The 19383-nt window shown below is 52.4% G+C and overlaps 1 protein-coding gene across 1 annotated transcript in view; it reads left to right on the top strand.

Moving 5' to 3' along the window:
- Nucleotides 1-19383, top strand: part of fat4 (FAT atypical cadherin 4) — a 98223-nt gene that overhangs the window by 39359 nt on the left and 39481 nt on the right. The window contains exons 2-4 of the mRNA XM_056600006.1: nucleotides 11768-11899; nucleotides 18298-18559; nucleotides 18897-19250. Coding sequence (XP_056455981.1) covers nucleotides 11768-11899; nucleotides 18298-18559; nucleotides 18897-19250 — 748 coding nt within the window. The remainder of the gene's footprint in view (nucleotides 1-11767; nucleotides 11900-18297; nucleotides 18560-18896; nucleotides 19251-19383) is intronic.

Below are 19383 nucleotides of genomic sequence, written 5' to 3'. Positions count from 1 at the left end.
GTACTTATGTTGTTCCAGGGGGCTTGGTGATAGATATTGGTAAGGACTGTTGTTTTCTTGGTTTGGGGGCTAGACCAAACAACCTCCTGGTCAGCAGATCCTGAGCTCCTCAGCCTGAGGTCTTTACTTCGCCTGGAGAGCTCCTGGCTGACGCTAGGACTGGTTGGGTGAAAAAACAACCCTTTGTTGTCTGGGTATTCACGAAGAAATACCCCAGTACCCACAGTCCTCATCTGGGAATCCTTCCTTCTCGCTCCGAGGAAACGGAGGATGAGGGAGATGTTGTCAGAAGTGATGAAATGAGTAACAGACCCTCTCCTCCTCGTCTCCCTGACCCCCTCCTCAAGACTCACAATGTCAACAAGTCGATTGAAATGTACTTTGGTACAGTGTACAAACACACGATTCACGCACGCACGCATGGACACACGCACACACACACATGCACACGCGCACACACAGCAGCTAACTGAAAGTTATGATATATACATTTTAAATCGATAAACATAGTATATAAAAAGGTAAAATGATAATCCTCCCATTCTCCCCATTCCTACTCATCTCCTTCCCTGTTCTCCTTGCTCCCTTCTCCTCCTCCTGTGCACCTCTTCTCTCTCCCGCTCCATCCTGACAAAACGAAACAGGGTAGTTGTCAGAGCTCCGGGAGGGAGAGAGGGAAGGGGGGGAGCGGGACTAACAAACAGCCCCCCCTGGGCTGGGTGGGGACAAACCGCTTGACCCTGGCAGTATCCAGGTCACCCACAATGCAACAGTAGCATGGAATAAATCACCACCTTCTGACCCAGCACTCTGACCTCCCCCCCCCCCCCCGATGTGAAGCTGGAGGTGGTGGAAGGGGGTAGATGGGCGTGCAAGAGTGTGAGATGTTTCCTCTCTCTCTCCTCTGGGGGTGGTGTGTCTCAGAGGCTGACAATGCGGGGTGTCTATCGGTTTCCTCCACGCATTCAAAGCCGGTCAGGCGTGCTGCCGGACAAAGGGCGCGGCTTCAGGAGCCCAACGACCCGGGAGGCTGGAGGATCACTTCCGCTGTCCAGGGTGGAGAGGGTCTCAGGGGGTACTGCAGGGGGCGGGGGGGCTCAGAGCAGAACCGGGCCCTAAATAGAACCATGCGGAACACCAAGTCATGGTGCCGGGGGTATATCTCCCCGAGATAGACTTTGAGGGTACCAGGGTACCAGCCTTTGAGTGTACCAGGGTACCAGCCTTTGAGTGGACCAGGGTACCAGTCTTTGAGTGGACTAGCGTACCCGGTGTACCAGCCTTTGAGTATACCAGGGGACCAGGGTACCAGCCTTTGAGTGTACAAGGGTACCCGGCCTTATCGGGGCCGGTTTGAGGCTCGGACCAGCAAGGTACCAAACGTATACCAGGGCTATACCGGCCCGGGACACTGAGGCATTGATGCAGACGACTGAAGCGTAAATCACCAGGAGAAGGTCTTGCATTATGTCTAACTGGAGAGGAATGAGGGAGGAGCCTTCGCCGGCGTTCCAGCTAAACGGGAGGTCGTTGAATACGCGGAACAGGAAACGTTAAGGCGGCGCAGAGCAGCCACTTGAAGTGGAGTTTTTCTTACGGTCTCGCTCTGAATCCCGCCGACGGTGTGAACCCTTCTCTGCTGGCCCGCTGCCTTTTGTCTCGTGACTTTGAAGGGACGCACAATGAGGAGATAATTAAGACAAATGGGCCATCTTCACAGGAACAACACAACAGCGTGGAGACCCCTGTATGGTGGGATCCATGGGTACAGGGAGAGGGGATGGGGGGGGTGGGGTGAAGAGGGTAGAGGGGTGGGGTAAAGGGGGTGGGGGTGTAGGGCATGGGGGGGTGGAAGTATAGGGGGTGAGGGTGGGGGGTATAGGGGGTGGTGTTTAGAGGGGGTGGTGTTTAGAGGGGGTGGGGGTGTTAGGTATAGGAGTTGATACATGGGGTAGGGGTGGGGCAGAGGGGGTTAGATAGTGGGGGTGGGTTGGGGGGTATAGTGTGTAGAGGGGGTGGGTTGGGGGGTATAGTGCTTAGGGTAGAGGGGGGAGGGTGTGTGATAGAGGATGAAGGCGTTCAGGCTTCAGTCATTAATGAGTGAGGGAACAACACGTAGGAATTTGGTTCTTTGATGATCTAATTATTTGCATGTTTGTATATGTGTGTGAGTGTTTGTTCGTGTGTGGAGGCCATGATTGCATGGATGTGTTAGTATGTGTGTCAATCTGTGGGAAAGCCTATGAATTGTTTCTGCTTGAGTGCATTTAGTGTTTGTGTGCGTGTGTGTGCGTGATAGTATGTGTATGTGTGTGTGTGTTACTATGTGTATGTGTGTTATCATGTGTTTGTGTGTGAGTGTTAGTAGGTGTGTGTGCATGTGTGTCTGCGTGTGTTAGTATGTATGTGTGTCAGTATGTGTGTGTGTATGTGTGTGTGTGTATCTGTGTGTATGTGTGCGTGTATATGTATGCTGTACTGTATACAGGGCTCAATAAGTCCAGAGCATCCTCTCTGTCAAGTTGTTTGGCAGAGATCTGCTCTTCTTTACATCTCCTCTGCATGCTAAACACATCACCATTTACCTCCTCCTCTCCTTCCTCCTCTCCCCCTTCCCCCCTCGTCACTCAACACTCTCTCCTCTCTTTTCGTCTCTCCCTCCTTCCTCCTCACCCCCGTCCTCCTCTCTCTGTTGTACCTGCCTCTCCTCCCCCTCTCCCTCCCACCTGACCCCCTACCTCCTACTCTCCCTCTCCCCGTTCCTCCTCCTCCTCTCCCACTCCCCGTTCCCCCTCCTCCTTCTCTCCCTCTCCCCTCTCCTCACCCCCTCCTCCTACTCCCCCTCCCTTCCCCTCCTCCCCCTCTCCTCCCGATGAGATGTGTTTCCTGCTAGATGAAGCAGGCAGATGTACGGTGAGATGACTGATGGCCTGTATGTCCTGGTAGGAAACTCAGGAATGATTCCATGAATCATGAGCAGACAGGAGTACATAGTGGACAGTATGCTCATGATATGGTCTGCATTGCTTTGGTTCTTTGTTTGAATCTGGAACAGGTATACATGACTAGCCTTGTGCTACTCTGCACTCTGTCTAGCCTTTGTTAAACTAGCTTTTGCAGCACTTGCACTTCTTTGTAGCTGCTCTGATTGTGATGGTATGCTTTGATTGATATCACTTTGGATAGCAGTGTGTTCTGCTAAATTAGTTGATTAGTGAGTGTGGCCCATCCACGCTGGATGGACTACCAGGCCTTTCAAAACAACATTCAGAACAACGTGTCCAGTTTGACGTCACTCGTCTTTTGAATAGAAGGTTGCTGGTTTGAATCTCAGTCCCTCTCTGCCAACTGGTCCAGGTGTCTTTAAACAAGCTTGGTTATGCTTGATAATCCTTGTTATGGACAGGTACGCCTTCACCCGTCTGGAGTCTGGAGGGTTAAGTTAAGGGTTAGGTTAAGGGTTAAGTCTCTGAGTGTCGTAGGTCTGAAACTTCGGTCACTGGAAACTAATTATAGGTCGGTTCCCGGAACAGAAAGTAATGCAGGAGCTCCTCAACCCTCATTAACGGGCTGCTTACCACAGGACGCTCTGCCAGTGTGTGTGTGTGTGTGTGTGTGTGTGTGTGTGTTTTACCTAATCAGGAAGTATCGTGGGGACTATCCAAGGTTCCCCGGCAGTTTAATGACCTCAGCGGTCCCAAAGATCCCCACACACAGAAAAACACACGTACAGACACACACACAAACACACAGACACACACACACACACACACACACACACACACACACACACACACACACACACACACACACACACACACACACACACACACACACACACACACACACACACACACACACACACACACACTGAACTCTGGTTCTCTGTTTTCATTGAGTCATTGCTGTTCACATAAACATTTGGCTGCAGGGGGTGCCTGGTCGCTTTCACACAACAAACACAGCGTCTGTTTCACATTACACACACACACACACACACACAAACACACACACACACACACACACACACACACACACACACACACACACACACACACACACACACACACACACACACACACACATGCACACACACTAATGTATGCATGCAGAAACATATGCACGCAAACAGACACTAACAAAAATGCATGGAAGACACACTGACTCTCACAAGCACAGACATATAAACAGACACACAAACACATACACACAGACACCCACCTTTGCATATTCACAGACTCACCGACTCGATGTCGTGTTTTCTCACGACTACCTTCTCCCAGTGTTTACGTTCCTGATGTCAACACCGCAACTGCTGCTGTGGTCATACATGGCTCAGAGTTCAGTGAATTGTCCTCTCCATAAAGTGCTGCTCACAGTGTGCAGAAAAGAACAGTCGATCGGTTCAAAGGATTCATACAAGAGCTGGGGTTCTCCTGCCACCATCACCATTGAATCATTAATAATGACTGACCCTTTAACCCAGCATACATCGCCTCCATCCCTTCCATTCAGGGAGATGAACGTCATTAATGAGAGTTCAAAGCCCCACATGTGCCCCATAAGGGACGAGTGCTGCTCACAGATCCCATCTCCGCCGTTCATAATTGGGTCAAACGGAGACGTGAGCGATGCTTTCTTCTTGTTCCAAGCCCGGCTAAATCTCCCCCATCCGTCACGCAGACAGCCGCTGTTAACCCCGTCGTGGGCGCCGTCCTCCCGGCCTGGGCGTCTCCCTCCCGGGGGGTCCTCGGGGTCGATCATTACCTGTTGACCGGAGCGTTCTTTCTTTCTGTCTTCTTTCCTTTCCTTTTTTCGGTCTTTCTTTCTTTCTTTCTTTCTTTCTTTCTTTCTTTCTTTCTTTCTTTCTTTCTTTCTTTCTTTCTTTAATTTGGCTCATTCAAGAGAAGCATCAACCTCGATGTGTACTTGATGGGGTTTGTTGGGTGGAGGTTGTGTGTTCTTAACAGGGTTGTGAGGGTGGAGTTTGTGTGTTCTTGACGGGGGTTGGAAGGTGGTGGTTGTGCTAGCCGGGGGGTTCTGACAGAGGGACAGGGGTCATGGTGGGTGGTGTGATAAGACTCCGACTGGCGACTCTGGTCAGGGACGCCGTCTCTTGAACCTCACAGAGGGAGAACTGATAAAACAAAAATACTTTTCCATGCGCCTTCAAAGCGTACTTATCACAAATAGGCTAATCAAGTTGTTGTTGCTGTTTGATTATACCTTTCATCTCCAGAAGGAAAAACGCACTTGTGTGACCTTGATGTTGTCTAACCTTTCATTCTGTATGACCGTGCGCTTTAATAGGCTTTGGTAATTCCGACGGTAGCGGAGTCGTACTCTGGCTTCAAGGAGAAATAAAAGGCTTTCTCTCTGCGCTATTACCTAGCTGTGGCTCTGATCTTCAAGGTCTAATTAAAGTTTCCACCCGACTCAGAACTCTCCCAGGTACAACGGAGCGATGATATCGGGTTTTTATGTGGAGGAAGAGCGGTGCGCTGAACGGTCCCGGCCTGGAACGTAGCCCTGCGGAACGCCAATTCATCATCGTTTGTTTTCGGTCTCCTGTGTCGCGGGACCTGAAGCGGCCCGGAGTGCGGGTCCAGACAGCCTGGCGGGCTATTGGTTCTGCAGGATTATGTACCCGGTGCTGGACCAATCAGAGGACCTTGCCGGGTTTGGGGCGAGCAACACTCCTTTACAGTTGTTCAACTGCTCCTCAGAGAGGACACTGATCCCTTCTTTATTGAAACCACTTGTTCAGCAGTGTCTCTCGCTCTCCCTCTCCCTCCCCCTCTCTCTGAATCTGTCTCTCACTCCCTATTTCACTGTCTCTGCCTCTCCTACTCTCTCCGTCTCTCCCCCGACTAGCAGTCTCTGTCTTTCCTCCCTTCCCCCGTATCTACTCATTCTCCCTCCCACACTCCTCATCTCTCTCACACTCTCTCTGTGTGATTGTTTTCCCCAAGTTTTGTTGAAGTAAACAATTTTTCAATTAAAACCTTTTTCCTGTCGAGCTCTGCCTCTCTAATGCTCCCGGTCTTTCCCTCGGCCCCGCTGTCTTTCCCTCTCGCGGACTCCCTTCTCTACCTCTGTCTTGCTATCTCTCTCCTTCTCCTCTGTGCCTTCCTCTATCCTCTCACCTGTGTGTGTCTGGGTAGAACTTTAAGGAGACTAAACGGGGTTACCATTAGGGGTGTGCACGGGTACACATGTACACGTGTTATTGGTTAGTAAATCATAACCGTTTAGGAATAATAAGTTTAAAAAAAAAAACGCTGCGCCATTGTTTCAATGGGAATCACGACGGCCCATACTTTCAACATAGTTGACATATTTATAATTCGAAATTCGTCCCAGCCTTTATACCACGGATACTCTAGGGTCTATAGCTTATAACCGCTTTTTCTGACTACAGTTTAATGTAACAGTAAGCTGACAACATCCTAATTAACACCGCAACTGCAAATTAACCGCACAGAGATAACCATGGCAACCGGTCAATCTAATGTTCTTTTTGCGATCATTCTGCTCGCGCATACGCTGTGTTGATAAACAAATCATCCCTAGCGTGACTGCGGTTCACTTAAAAAAAAAATATATATATTTTCATTAATAAAAAAAACAGTTAACCGTGTACACGAAAAAAAAGAAAACCGTTTTGTAACCGTTCACACCCCTAGTTACCATGCTGTCCTGGCTTACTCTCTCTCCCTACCTCTCTTACTTTCTCCCAGTCTCTCTCACCCCGTGTTTCTCTCTCTTTCTCTCTCTCTCTCTCGCTCTCTATCTGTCTCTGTCTCCCTCTTTCCTATGTCTCCCTCTCTCTCTCCCACTCTTTCCTTTTTTCTCTCTCTCCATTTCTCTCCCCCCTCTCCCTCTGCACAATCTCCTTCTCTCTCCCCTCTCCATCCCTCTCCTTCTCACTCTCTTTCTTCCTCTCTCTCTCCCCCTCTCTCCTTTTTTCTCTCTTTCCATGTCTCTCCCCCTTCTCCCTCTCCACCCTCTACTTCTCTCCCTCTCTCTCTCCCTCTCCAACCCTCTCCTTCTCCCACTCTCTCTCCCTCCCTCTCTCTCTCTCTCTTTCTCTCTCTCTCTCTCTCTCTCTCTCTCTCTCTCTCTCTCTCTCTCTGTCCCTCCGCTGTCTCCCCGTCTCTCTCTCCCTCCCGCTCTCCCTCCATCTTTCCCTCCCTACCTCCCTCTCCTACTCCCTCCCTCCCTCCTGGGGAGTGCCCAGCCTTGTCTGCCTCTTCCAGGCCATGCTCCCATCTCCGGCGCGCTCGGGTTCCCGTCTCCGTCTCCGCGCCCCGGTCCCGTGTCTGATGACTGCGGTCGGGCGACCGACCGAGACGGAGCCTTTCGCTGACGAGGTCGCGGCGTTCCTGATTGGGCTTGTAATTAACGAACTCAACCTGAAAGGGAGCTGATCATTCAGACAGCGTCCCCTCGGCCAGGCACTCCTCCTCCATGTAGACGAGGCTATACTGACGCTCGCCATGCCTGACCCCGCAGGCCCGCTGGCTGTTCATTTAACATCCTCGTAGATCTTGAGGCGGAGAGGGCTTATTTTGCCACGTCAAAGCAGGCTGCGAGCGTTGGAGTGGCGGTGGAGTGGAAGGTGTAGAGACCGGAGTCTGGGAGGCTGAAATCAAAGCTTTATTTTTAGAGCGCCTTTTGTGCGAAACAGAAATACACCAAAGTGCTTATCAAGTTAAAGTAGAACTGATTACACAGATATTCATATTCAATCAAACAAAGGTAACTCCACGTTAAGTTATATGGAGAAAGTTGATCTGAAGAGTTGTGTTTTTAAGACATTGGAACCTACAACAGATTGCGATGCCCTCGGTTCATCTGGCAGACAGTTCCAGAGGCAGGGAGCAGATTCACTCACAAGTCCCTGGCCCTCTCTGTCTTTGTGCTCGGCACTCATTAGAGCAGAGATCTCTGCAGACGGTTTCTCCATCAGGACCCTTCACTGCACCGTCTGGGTCTCTCCCTCCAGACAGATGCTAATCCCTTCCCATGGTGGGGTGGAGAGGGTAACCGGGCCGCGAGCCCAACCAGGAACCACCATCAGGGACACGATGGCTTTCCAAGACGTTGAGGCACCGGGTGCGCTGGAAATGAGCGGGGGGGGGGGGATTGTTGTCATGGAGATGGAGACGGTGGTGGTGGTGGTTACCTGCCGTGCCCCATCTGACCTCTGGCAAGGGTCTCGTGCGAGCTGATTGGCCGGGACTTGAGCCCTCCGTCTGAGCACTAGATGGGGAGATATGAGAAGGCTCTGGGATGACTGCCTCTCCTACTGCGAAGGCTGCGGTCACAGGGATCAGATACTCCCTCTTCTGCTGTTAAAGCACTTGAAACGCTCAGAGGAGTGCCAGCCTTCTCCGCCGTTCCGGTTCCAAACTGAGATTCCTCTGAGTTCATGCTACATACTGGGACACATGTTAGCGTAGACGATAATCCGTTTGTAATGTTTTCTTGTGTTTTTCTTCTTGATGTTTCTGTGTTCTCATCTCCGTATTAATCGATTGGCACATTCTAAAACCTTTGAGTATGAACTGTGCTTTCTGGCACGAGGAACGTTCCTTTGTTTGTTCGAGCCTTGTTATTCCAACTAGCCCAGATCCTGAATCATTCCCTTTAGAAGTCTGTGTCGGTTCTGGGTACCCGCTATAATGAGGTGTTTCATGTGGGACAGATTCCTGATTCCAGGTTTTCACACATTAGATCCAAATTAGGGTCGCGAGCGTGACCGGGAACGCCGGTTAGCCGCGGTGACGCAACGGGATGGAATCATCTCGTCTCAGAATCTCCGCGAGGAACAAGAAGTTGGAAGACTCCCCGCTTCCTCCTGCGACCCTTGACCTCGACTCGTCAGCTGAATATAATGAGACACGCAATCATTCTGAAGTGATTATTTCCTGCGTGTGGCGCACCCTGCTCACGTTTTACGAGCCAATGAGCTCGGCCGCGACGGCCAAGTGTTGCATCATCGGGGCTGTGAGGTCATCAGGACCACGAGTGAAGTCCGGTTGAGGCGGGCCCGTTGTTAACGCTGCCAATCCAAGTTGAGCTGCACTGGCTGGGGCAAAGGTTTACCGTACGACACTTATCTCTGTCTTTGATCAAGATTAGATTTGGCTTAATTAACCAGCTTCTCCTGAGGTTGGTGAAGGAAGAAAGTAAAATAAAGGCCAGCTTGATAATTACAAAAATGTGTGCGCCCGTTGGGTGCTGTCTGTTAGTATGCGCTGATAGCCTCTTGCTGTGAAACTCAGGTCCCTACTCACGAGACCGTCTACAGGATCCGTGGATGTGGAAGTCATTAGAGCTAGCTATCTCCCCTCTACTTCCTGCATTCCGTCAGTCTGCTGGCTTTCTCCTTCTCTCTCTGTTTTGTTTTTCCCTCCGTGTGAACGAGGGGTGGAACGGGATTGTCCCAGTGTGGTTCCAACCCGCTAATTGGATTGGACAGACAATCTGGCCTGATGGTTTCAAATGAGGTTTTATGGGAGAAGCGCGGACCGGATTCTGTGACCGACGGTCCGGAGCGGTCGCTACCCCCCCCCCCCCCCCCCACACACACTCCTTCCAAACGGGGTATCTTGTTTGCCCTGAGAATTCCCCGCGACCCGATGAATCCATCACATCTCCGTGTATGGCCCCCTGTCAATCCCACGCTCAAGTAATTTACGCCGCTTAGAGGTCTCATCGCGGGCCGCGCTCGGGGAACGGTTTGCCCCGTGAATCATTCATACGACCCATAAATAATAGAGTCCTGGCACCAGGGCTGCGGCAGCTGCAACCTGAAACAGTAGTGAGTTGAAATCCTATCTTTTACTTTGTAAACTAATGTGTTTCACCTGCCTCTGCAGTGGCCCCCGGCACCCGGGGTTCGGGGCCTTGGTAGAGGCAGGTAGACCACAGACCGCCAAGCGCCGCACGAGTCCTCCCCACCTCACTTCCTCTTCCTGCCATGAATATTTCAGCGCCGCTCTTTGATATCCGCGCGGGTCCCGCGGGATAATGGGAAATTATTTCTAAAAACTGCACTTCTGCCCTAATTAGTTCTTAGTTCACTCCTCCTCAGAAGTGGGCCGTGCATTATTTACACATCAAGGATACGCGGGCTTGGAAATAAATATTCATTGTTTGTTGACTCCGCTGCGGGCCCCAGGGCCCCGGCGCTGCCGTCTCCGCGTGTTTACGCAGCGCTCCACCGCCGCCGCTGCCGCTGCCTCTCTTCCCCGGACGCCACCGCGGCGCGGATCAAGCCAAGGCCTGCGACGCCGCAGCCCAGCCGACTGCGTCTGTGCGGGGGTTCAGTGGGTACACGGCGCTCCCTCCCCCCCCCACCGGGACCCCTCAACGTGCCGCTGAATGTGGGTCAGAGGAGATGATCAGTGCAGATATGTTTCAATAAAACAATTATACAAACCCAAAGCCGATGCTGATGTTGTTCGTGCCGTGGCATGAGAACGGGCGCATTAGCACAGACCCTCGCTCCAAACCTTCAATTATCTGCTTAGGCCGGCCCCGACTTTATCCATTCAGACCTACTGGGCCCATTCTCCACCCAGCAGACACGTCCTACTGGCCGCCTTAATGAACTTAGCTGCTGAAAGGAAAACCAGTTTAAAATGGAGGAGATCCTGCAAAGTGGATTTGCCGAGACATGTGAGGTCTGTCCACCCCCCCCCCACCCCCACCCCCCCCCCCCCCCGCCATCGTCCCCATCCTTCATGGTATGAATGGCCCGCTGTATCCACCACCACCACCCTCTACCCCACTTCCAAACACTGCACCCCCACAACCGTCCCTGGTGGTCCCATGGCCTGGGACCCATTGTCTACCCCGCGAGGGCTTTAAAGAGGAACCGGGCCCGTTCAAAAAGCACCAACCCCTTTTGTGTGCGTGCGTCGGGCCCTGTGCGTGCGGGGCCAGCTGTTCTTTTGCCCCACTTCCTTTTGAAGCTCGGCTCCGTGGAGCGACAAACTCAACCGGGTCGGACTGCTGGGATCAAAACCACTTCCAGCATTAATGGGAATTAAACTGCGGGAATCTCATACACAACTTTTCCTTATTTATAGAAGTGGTGAACAGACGGCGGCCGGCTGCGCGGCGGGGAGAGTGGATGAGGTGGCCGGGGCATTGGGGAATACGAGTGGTAATGCAATATCATCTGGGCCAGACTTCAGAGCACTTGACACCGTTAAAATGGCCGCCTCACTCTCACTGTCCCGCGTGTCTCGGCCCTGACATTAGCATAGAGGTTCATCGTAGCCCTCCTGCTGCTCCATGCTGTTGGCTCCAGCGCAAGTGAAACACCATCTCGTCGGGGTATCCGGTTGTGTCCAGAACAATAGCCACCGTTAGCCTTTGGGGGCTAAGCGGCATGCTCCCAGATGCTTATCTACATTGTCATCCAGTTAGCTGCATTGCTTGGAGAGAACAGTGGTTGTAAACCTTTGTGTTAGGGTTAGGGTGAGGGTTAGAACTGAATAAATGTGATGCTCCACGAAGCGCTCTGGGCTTTGAACACAAACTTCTCATGTTCACACACACCTTCATACGTTCACACACCCTCATACGTTCACACACCCATTCATGGTGTGAGACATGCAGAGCAGCAATCTCAGCTCATCAGGAGAAGAAAGTAGTGATTTGACAACATCGCTGATCAAACATCGACGATGATCATCAAATCGTTTCTGTGTCTCATGTGTTTACAGTCCTGGTTTGTGTTCCTGTGCAGGTGGAGATCACTCTGCAGGACGTCAACGACAACCCGCCCATCTTCCCCAACGACATCCTGGACCTGACCATTGAGGAGAACGTGGGCGACGGCTTCAGGGTCATGCAGCTGACCGCCACCGACGCAGACGAGGTAACGGCCAGGGGGAACGGAGGGCTTAGGTCAGGAGGTAGAGCGGGTTGGCTGTTAACCGGAAGGTGGCTAGTTCGATTCCCGGCTCCTCCTAGCTGAGGGTCGAGGTGTCCCTGAGCAAGGCCACTCACCCTGGCTGCGTGTGAAAGTGTGTATGAACCGCTGTAAGACGCTTGTATATGTATATGTGTATACGGATACGTAAACGCTGCTCCGAGCGCTCATTTGAACTGAAGCACTGTGCCTTCAGTCACATGTGGGGGAGTGTTGTATTTAGATTCAAATGATGAACACCATGGATCATTAAACATGACAGAGTATGTGTTGTATTGGACACCTGCATGGAGAATTTGTAGTTTGCAATGTTGTGACACTACAAAGATGCAGAAACAACAGTTTAGAGATTATAAAACAGGAAGATCTGAATAAGTTGACCACCACATCATCAGCAAGTCCTTCGCTCTGAAGGTGTAACAACACCGCAGCAGTACTACCAATACTAACCCAAGCAAGAAACAACAATGTTAGTCTGCCCTTTCCGACCTTTAGCCCAGTATCTCCTTTCCCTCTTCCTCCCGTCTCCTTTTCTCACACTCTCATGGACGTAAGCAGAAATCCTCCTCACCAGCCCCGTGTTCTGAGACACCGGAGCCAGCCGAGGGCAGGTAGTGCGGGGCACAGAGCCAGTGCTGCTCACAGATCCAATTCCCCATCTGACGCTCTGATAGTCCCTCCGCGGCCACCGTAGTCGCCATGACATCACCGGCATCGGCCTCAATTAGCAAAAGCCTCCATCTTTCGCTGCTCCAGGCAGATTGTGGACATTGAATCCCACAGTAAGCGAGAATCCCCAAACCCCCGGCCCCTGCAAAGGGTTCCGGTCCCTCACACCCGCCAAAGGCCCCTCCGCCCTTGCCAAAGGTCCCTCTTCCCTCGACAAAGGTCCCTCCCCCCTCGCCAAAAGTCCCTCCCCTATCGCCAAAGGTTCCTCCCCCCTTGCCAAAGGTCTCTCTTCCCTCGACAAAGGTCCCTCACCCCTCGCCAAAGATCCCTCCCCCCTTGAAAAAGGCCCGTCACCCCTCGCCAAATGAAACAACAGACAGGAGTGGAAACTAGTGGAAGGAGACAAAGATTAGGACGAGGGGGGGAATAAAAAGGCTCAGATTTAACATTAACTCATGAGGCCACACTTGTTTTACTGCCCAGTTGTTGCCTCAGCCGTGACGCGCAAGCAGAGCGGACTCACCCTGAGAGTGTCCTGGACGCCCCGGGTCCTGGAGGGGACCTGGAGGGGTCCTGGAGGGGACCTGCTCCCAGGGCTTTTATCTCCTTCTTCACGAGAGAACTTGGAGAACTTTCCAGGCTGTGATAACAGAGAGGTCCAGCCTGTGGTTTTGAGATCACACTACACCGTCCTTCTGTCGTGCCTCTCGCTCTCCTGCGTGTCGAGTTAAGCCCGCTACAGAGTCTTACCATCTCAGGCTGAACCTCAAACTGTTAAATTAAAAAACCAAGTCGGGTTTTAGGCTCTGCAACCTATTTTTCTGCGGGAGAGGAAAAATGTCGCTCGGTGCGAAGAGCGAGAGAAATTGAGGCACTAAAATAAACTGGCGTCGTTCAGGAATTACAGGCCTCGGAGAAGCCTCTGCCAAACTTCTGCGCTACCACGAATAGGTTGCTAAATAGGAGCCTGTGCTCAACTCCAGCTCTGTCCTCTTTGCGCCAGATACAAGGCCGGCCAACGCGCTGCCCACATCCTAACGCAGGAAGCCGGTGTCGCACTGACGCTGAGCCTCGCGATGGCACCGGCGCCCTGAGAAAATAACCCAACATGTGTTAAAGCATATGGCAAAAGCCAAGAGCGCCAGCTGAACTGGGAGAGCTGACTGGCTCTGGATACAGACATCATAGCCCAGCCCGTCACATGTGGGACTCATGTGTCAGGCTTTAAGACCCGGCTGCTACGCGTCTACGGTTTGCTACACCCGTTTCCTTCTACCCTCAAACGCTAGGGCTGCGTTTGAGGGTAAAAAGGGGGGAGACAACGGGATAAAAGGGGCGCAGCCTTGTAGTAGTGTTCCCCGGGCCTCTGGTGGTTTGGTTCTCACCCTGTCCGCTCTGCCTTTTGTGCTCTCGGACAGAATGCGTTTCCTTAATGAGCGTTCTGACATGACCTGGAAGGAATGTCCCAGGTAAAGCCGTTCCAGCTGAACCAGAGGAGAACATTAGGTGTTTAGGAGAGTTCTCCAAGTGTGGGATTAGCCTCAAAATTAAACAGAGTGGGTCCCAGGGGCGATGGCCAGAACGGAGCGCTGGATGTCGGGTCTGTTAAATGCAGCCTTCACTTCGAGGTGTGGTGGTTGTTTGGTTTGATCAGTTTTTTTGTTAACATGGACATATTTTATTCGCAGTCCGCCCACTCAAACAAAGAGCTTATTTTTAAACTGTGCCTCATACATCGTGACGGATTGTATTAATCTAGCAGATGCTTCGGTGTAATAAAGTGACTCATCAGTGAGTCTGAGGACAACCTGAATTTGTAAGCGATGACGGAGCGACGAGAGTCTAAATCCTGCGCCATCGGATGCAAGTCGCTCCAGGAAACACAACTTCAGTCAGGGGGGGATGGTTGAGTTACCTCAAAATAAGATATCAAAAAGCGTGGAAATGTTCCAACAAACCAGTACTGCACAGACATCAAGATAAAAGAAGAAAATATAAATTTTATGAATCCCAGATGTGAAATACGGGCGTCCCAGCACAAGTAGTCGCAGGAATCACGTTAAATGAAGTAAGTGAGTTGCGCAAGACGGTATTCAGGCCACGGTTGTCAAGGCATCGTTCCCCAAGAGGTTCCTGGTTTCCATCATCCTGTGTTTTGATTGGCCGAGCTGGCCGGACGTACAGGAAGCTGATCTCCCCGCTGGCGGTTGGGTTCACACCTCCGACCGCCGCATGCTCCCAGAATCCACTGGGGTACTGAATGAGTTTCCTTCTGCTCCGCTCCGGGCGCTCCACGCCCTCTTGCCCAATAGTGCCGTTTGATTGGTCAAGCCTTTCCCGCCTCTCATCAACAAGCCTGACCGTCCGTGGAGGGCGCTGAAGTCAGCCTTAAATGTTCAAGGCAAGGTCAGGATAACAGTCGGCTCAATGGACGACATGGACTTTTAGTGAGTGCAAGCGTATGAATGAATGTGCATGCGTGTGTGTGTGTTAATGTGTGTGTGTGTGTGTTTATGTATGTGTGTGTGTGTGTGTGTTTGTCTGTGTGTGTGTATGTATGTGTGATTGCCCGCCTCTTAGTGTGTGTTTGTCTGTGAGTGAACAAATGTGCTCTATCAGCAGCAAAGCCCGGGGTGACAATGTACTTCCAGTGTGTGTTGACGTCCACGTGTGCGTGTTTATGTGTGTGAATGTGTCAGAGTGTGGACATGTTGATCTCCGCCCACACACACACACACACACCTCACGGGCCGTATCACAGAAATAATTGTCAGAGTGCGAGTGCCGGGCACCGGACGGCGAGGCCCAGGTGGCTGATGGGATTGCCAGACCTCGAGTCCTGATTGATGACAGCGGGGCTCTAAGATGAGCAGCAGTACCCCCCCCCCCCCCCCCTGTAGGAGCCCCAGCCTCTCTGGTTATTCAATAAGCCAGAGAAGGTTAAAGCGACACAGAGTTGTAACAGTCTGGACAGAGAGGAGAGGAGGGACAGGACTCTGGGAAAGAGAGGAGGACTGAGAAGAGACGAGGGAGGGGATTCTGGGAGACAGAGGAGCTCTGAGAGGAGACGAGGGGAGAGGACTCTGGGAAACAGAGGAGGACTCAGGTCGTCTGATGATGACTGCGAGAGTTCGATGGTAACGACCGCCCTCCTCCCTTAGGCCCGGGTCATGTCCGTCGGATGTTGTTTTAATATTGCGCGGCATGTGGCTCAGGAGGTAGGGCGGGTTGGCTGGTAACCGGGAGGTTGCTAGTTTAATCCCAGGCCCCCCCGGTGTCAGGTGTCCCTGAGCAAGACGTTGCACCCTGACTGCTGGAGACGAGCTGGCTGTCGCCCTGCATGGCTGACTCCGCCGCCGGTGTGTGAATGTGTGCATGAATGGGTGAATGTTAGGCAATGCTGTAAATCGCTCTGAGTGGCCACTGGTTAGAAAAGCGCTATATAAATACATTCCATTTAGTATTGATCGTTCAGCTCGGATTTTCCCCATTGACGTTCCTAAACAGTTTTATTGGGAATTGAATCCTGAAGGATTTACTCTGAATCGTCGTCTCTGACCTAACTCACAGGTTTTAAGTTTTTAGTCCTTGTTTCGTTTTTCAGCTTTCTAGAAGTTACCAAGTGTGGTGTTTCCAGCACCCCCGTTAAAGTCTGAATCGAGAGCAGAACCTTCAGCTCATCATCAAAGTAACCATGGTAATATCCGTTGGTCCGTTGCCGACGGTGATCTCAGGCGCTTGAAAATCTGTTTCCGTCGCTTGCCAAGTGTGCCTTTATTTTTCTTCCTCAAGTCTTCACGCTTGTTTTTCTACTCATAACATCAACACACCCGGAGAGCGCGAGGGGACATATTAATAATCACAGCCACCCGACACATGCATACAGGCCGCGTATTAATAACATGAATATATTTCTGCTAGAGCTAGTTTTTTGGGCTGTGAGCCATCACCACCCCATTCGCTACGACCATCACCACCACTATCATGAAGCCCACCACCATCAGCCCCACCAACACCCCCACCACCACCACCACCATCACCCGCACCAACCCCACCACCACCACCAACACCGCCACCACCACCATCACCCGCACCAACACCACCACTCCCACCAGCAGCCCCATCAACCCTCGACCCCCCCCCCCCCCTCCACCTTCACGGTTCCCATATAAAGCTGACAGCTCCTTTAGCGGCGTGCTGTGGTGCCACCGTCCCAAAGCCGTCGCAGCCATGAGGCTTAGGTGAAAGGCCCTCTGTTAGCGTAGTGGCTAACGGCGGTAACCAGAGACCCCTCTTCATCCCGCCTGAATGCGGCACGGCCTTTGATGTCTCTTCTGCCTCTCCGACGGCCCGCTCTCTTTTGAGCGAGAGACACCAACGCAGACAGTCGTCTGGGCTCGGTCATTGTGCGCCGCACAAACGTAAATGTCAACGACTTTGTCGCTGGGGTTTTTATCCGGTCGTCACGCGGGCCCCCGGGGCCCGGGCCTGGGTCCAGGGCCGCGGCTAAAGCCCTCACATGTGTCCTGACGCCCGGGCGCATTCACACTGCCCGGGGACCTATTAGCCAGGTTTATAGAGCAACTCTATCGGCCCTGCGAGTTCAAAGACTAAGAGGCGTTCTCACAGGGAAACTTGCCATTCAGCTCCTTCACTCTCTCTCTCTCCTGACCTAAGCATTCTCCCTAAAAGCCTTGTGGCGCATTATTCAAGCTCTGTGAGTATGAGACGTGGTGTGGCAGATCTTTTGGGCTACAAAGGGGGTTAGGCGAGGGGACAGGGAGCCTTTGAATGCCTTTCTGTTGCCTCACGCACGCTCTTTGTAGGGCGTTCACAAAGAGGGTTCATTCCCGCGGGATTCTTAACTGTCTCTAATAATCAATAAGAGAGCGAGAGAAGGAAAACAGGGACTGAAGTATTACGTTAAAGATTTCAACGTTACAAAGTAAATGCACTCACACTTCTGCCACATTGTGTTCCTAGATTTACTTCCAGAAGTAGTTTTATTCTCAGCGGTTAATAAAGTACATCTTATGTATGGTTATATCTTCTTTATATAAAATGTATATATATATATATATATATATATATATATATATATATATATACATAATAAATAGATCTGGTCCCTGGGCGTTGGGTTCATGAGCCAGAGGGTTTTCGTTTTGAACCAGGAGACGTTTGAGGTCCAGCTTCTCATGTCCTCATGTTCTCATGTTCCTCGCTGTGATGTTGTCCATCCTGCGGCTTTAGAACCTCTGAAGATCTGAAGCAGAGACCCAGTAACCCTCTCTCCATCTCTCCCTGAGTGTCAGCTGGCCCCGGCCGTCTGGCCCGGAGCGGGAGCTAAAACCAGCCCCTGCTCCAGCAAACCTACAAATATTGATTTAAGTTCTGGTTTTGGGCCGCTGCCTCGCACCGGAGCCAGTCACTGCGAAACAAAGTACACGTAAACGAGACAAACAGAGGGGTCCGCATGCCGGTCCTCTGTTAGCGCTCTGGGCCGCGCTGCGTAAACACGCCCGCATGACTCAGCGCGGAGACGTTTGCGGCGCGGTCGGTGGTTCAGCCAGCCTGGCACACAAGTGGCACGTATCGGGTCACACAAAAGGAACCCGGGTTTACTGCGGGCTTTATTTATACGTGTGTGCGTTGTCTCGGTGGGGTTTCCCTAGGGACCCAACGCCCTGGTCACGTACACCATCATCAGCGGTGCCGACGACAGCTTCCGGGTGGACCCTGAGTCGGGCGACCTGACGGCCACACGGCGGCTGGACCGCGAGCGGCGCTCCGAGTACTCGCTGCTGGTGCGTGCCGACGACGGGCGCCAGTCCTCTGACATGCGGCTGAACATCACCGTGAGCGACGTCAACGACCACGCCCCCCGCTTCTCCCGCGCCGGGTACTCCTTCGACATTCCTGAGGACACCGCGCCCGGTAAGGCCCCCGGTCCCCCCACGCACCGCTGAGACGCGACGCTATCACCTGATGGCACTATCGAAGGGATTCGAACCTGACACATTTTTTGTGCCGTATATATCTGTTAGATGTTGTTGTTTTATTTTAAAGGTTGAGGTTGAGGCTGAAGCAATGAAAAAGGAAATGTGTTATTGTGTATTATGTATTGTCTCTGTCTGTTTATCTGTCTGTCTGTATGCATTTCCTGCTGTCTGTCTGCCTTCCTGTCTTCCCTCCCACACATCTGCGTTCCTTCCATCCATCTCTCTGTTTCCCGGTCTCACCCTCTTCCCGTCTCTCCTCCACCCCCTCCCAGGCTCCATTGTGGCGGCCATCTTGGCGAGCGACTCGGACGCGGGCGTGAACGGCGAGGTGACCTACTCCCTGGAGGAGGAGGACGCCGAGGACGACACCTTCCTGCTCAACCCGGTGACGGGCGTCTTCAACGTGACCCGCCCCCTCGACTACGAGACGCAGCGCTTCTACGTGCTGACGGCGCGGGCGCGCGACGGCGGCGGGCAGGCCAGCGCCGTGCGCGTGTACTTCAATGTGCTGGACGTCAACGACAACGCGCCTGTCTTCAATGCCTCAGCCTACAGCCGCTCTGTCTCTGAGAGCCTCCCGCCCGGCGCCAGCATCCTGACGCTCGCCGCCAGCGACGCCGACGACGGTGGGTGGACCCACTGCGGGGTCGTGATGCTAGCGCTAGCGGCTAGCTGCTCTGCTGCTAGCCAGTGATAGGGTGGTGTAATGCTGCTAACTCTAGAGGCTAGTTAGTCTACAGGGGGGTCATCCCTATGTTC

This window comes from Gadus chalcogrammus, chromosome 10 (genome assembly GCF_026213295.1).
Source record: "Gadus chalcogrammus isolate NIFS_2021 chromosome 10, NIFS_Gcha_1.0, whole genome shotgun sequence".
Taxonomy (NCBI): Eukaryota; Metazoa; Chordata; class Actinopteri; order Gadiformes; family Gadidae; genus Gadus; species Gadus chalcogrammus.
Note: the sequence above shows the minus strand (reverse complement) of the source record. Positions and strands in the feature narration are given on the sequence as shown.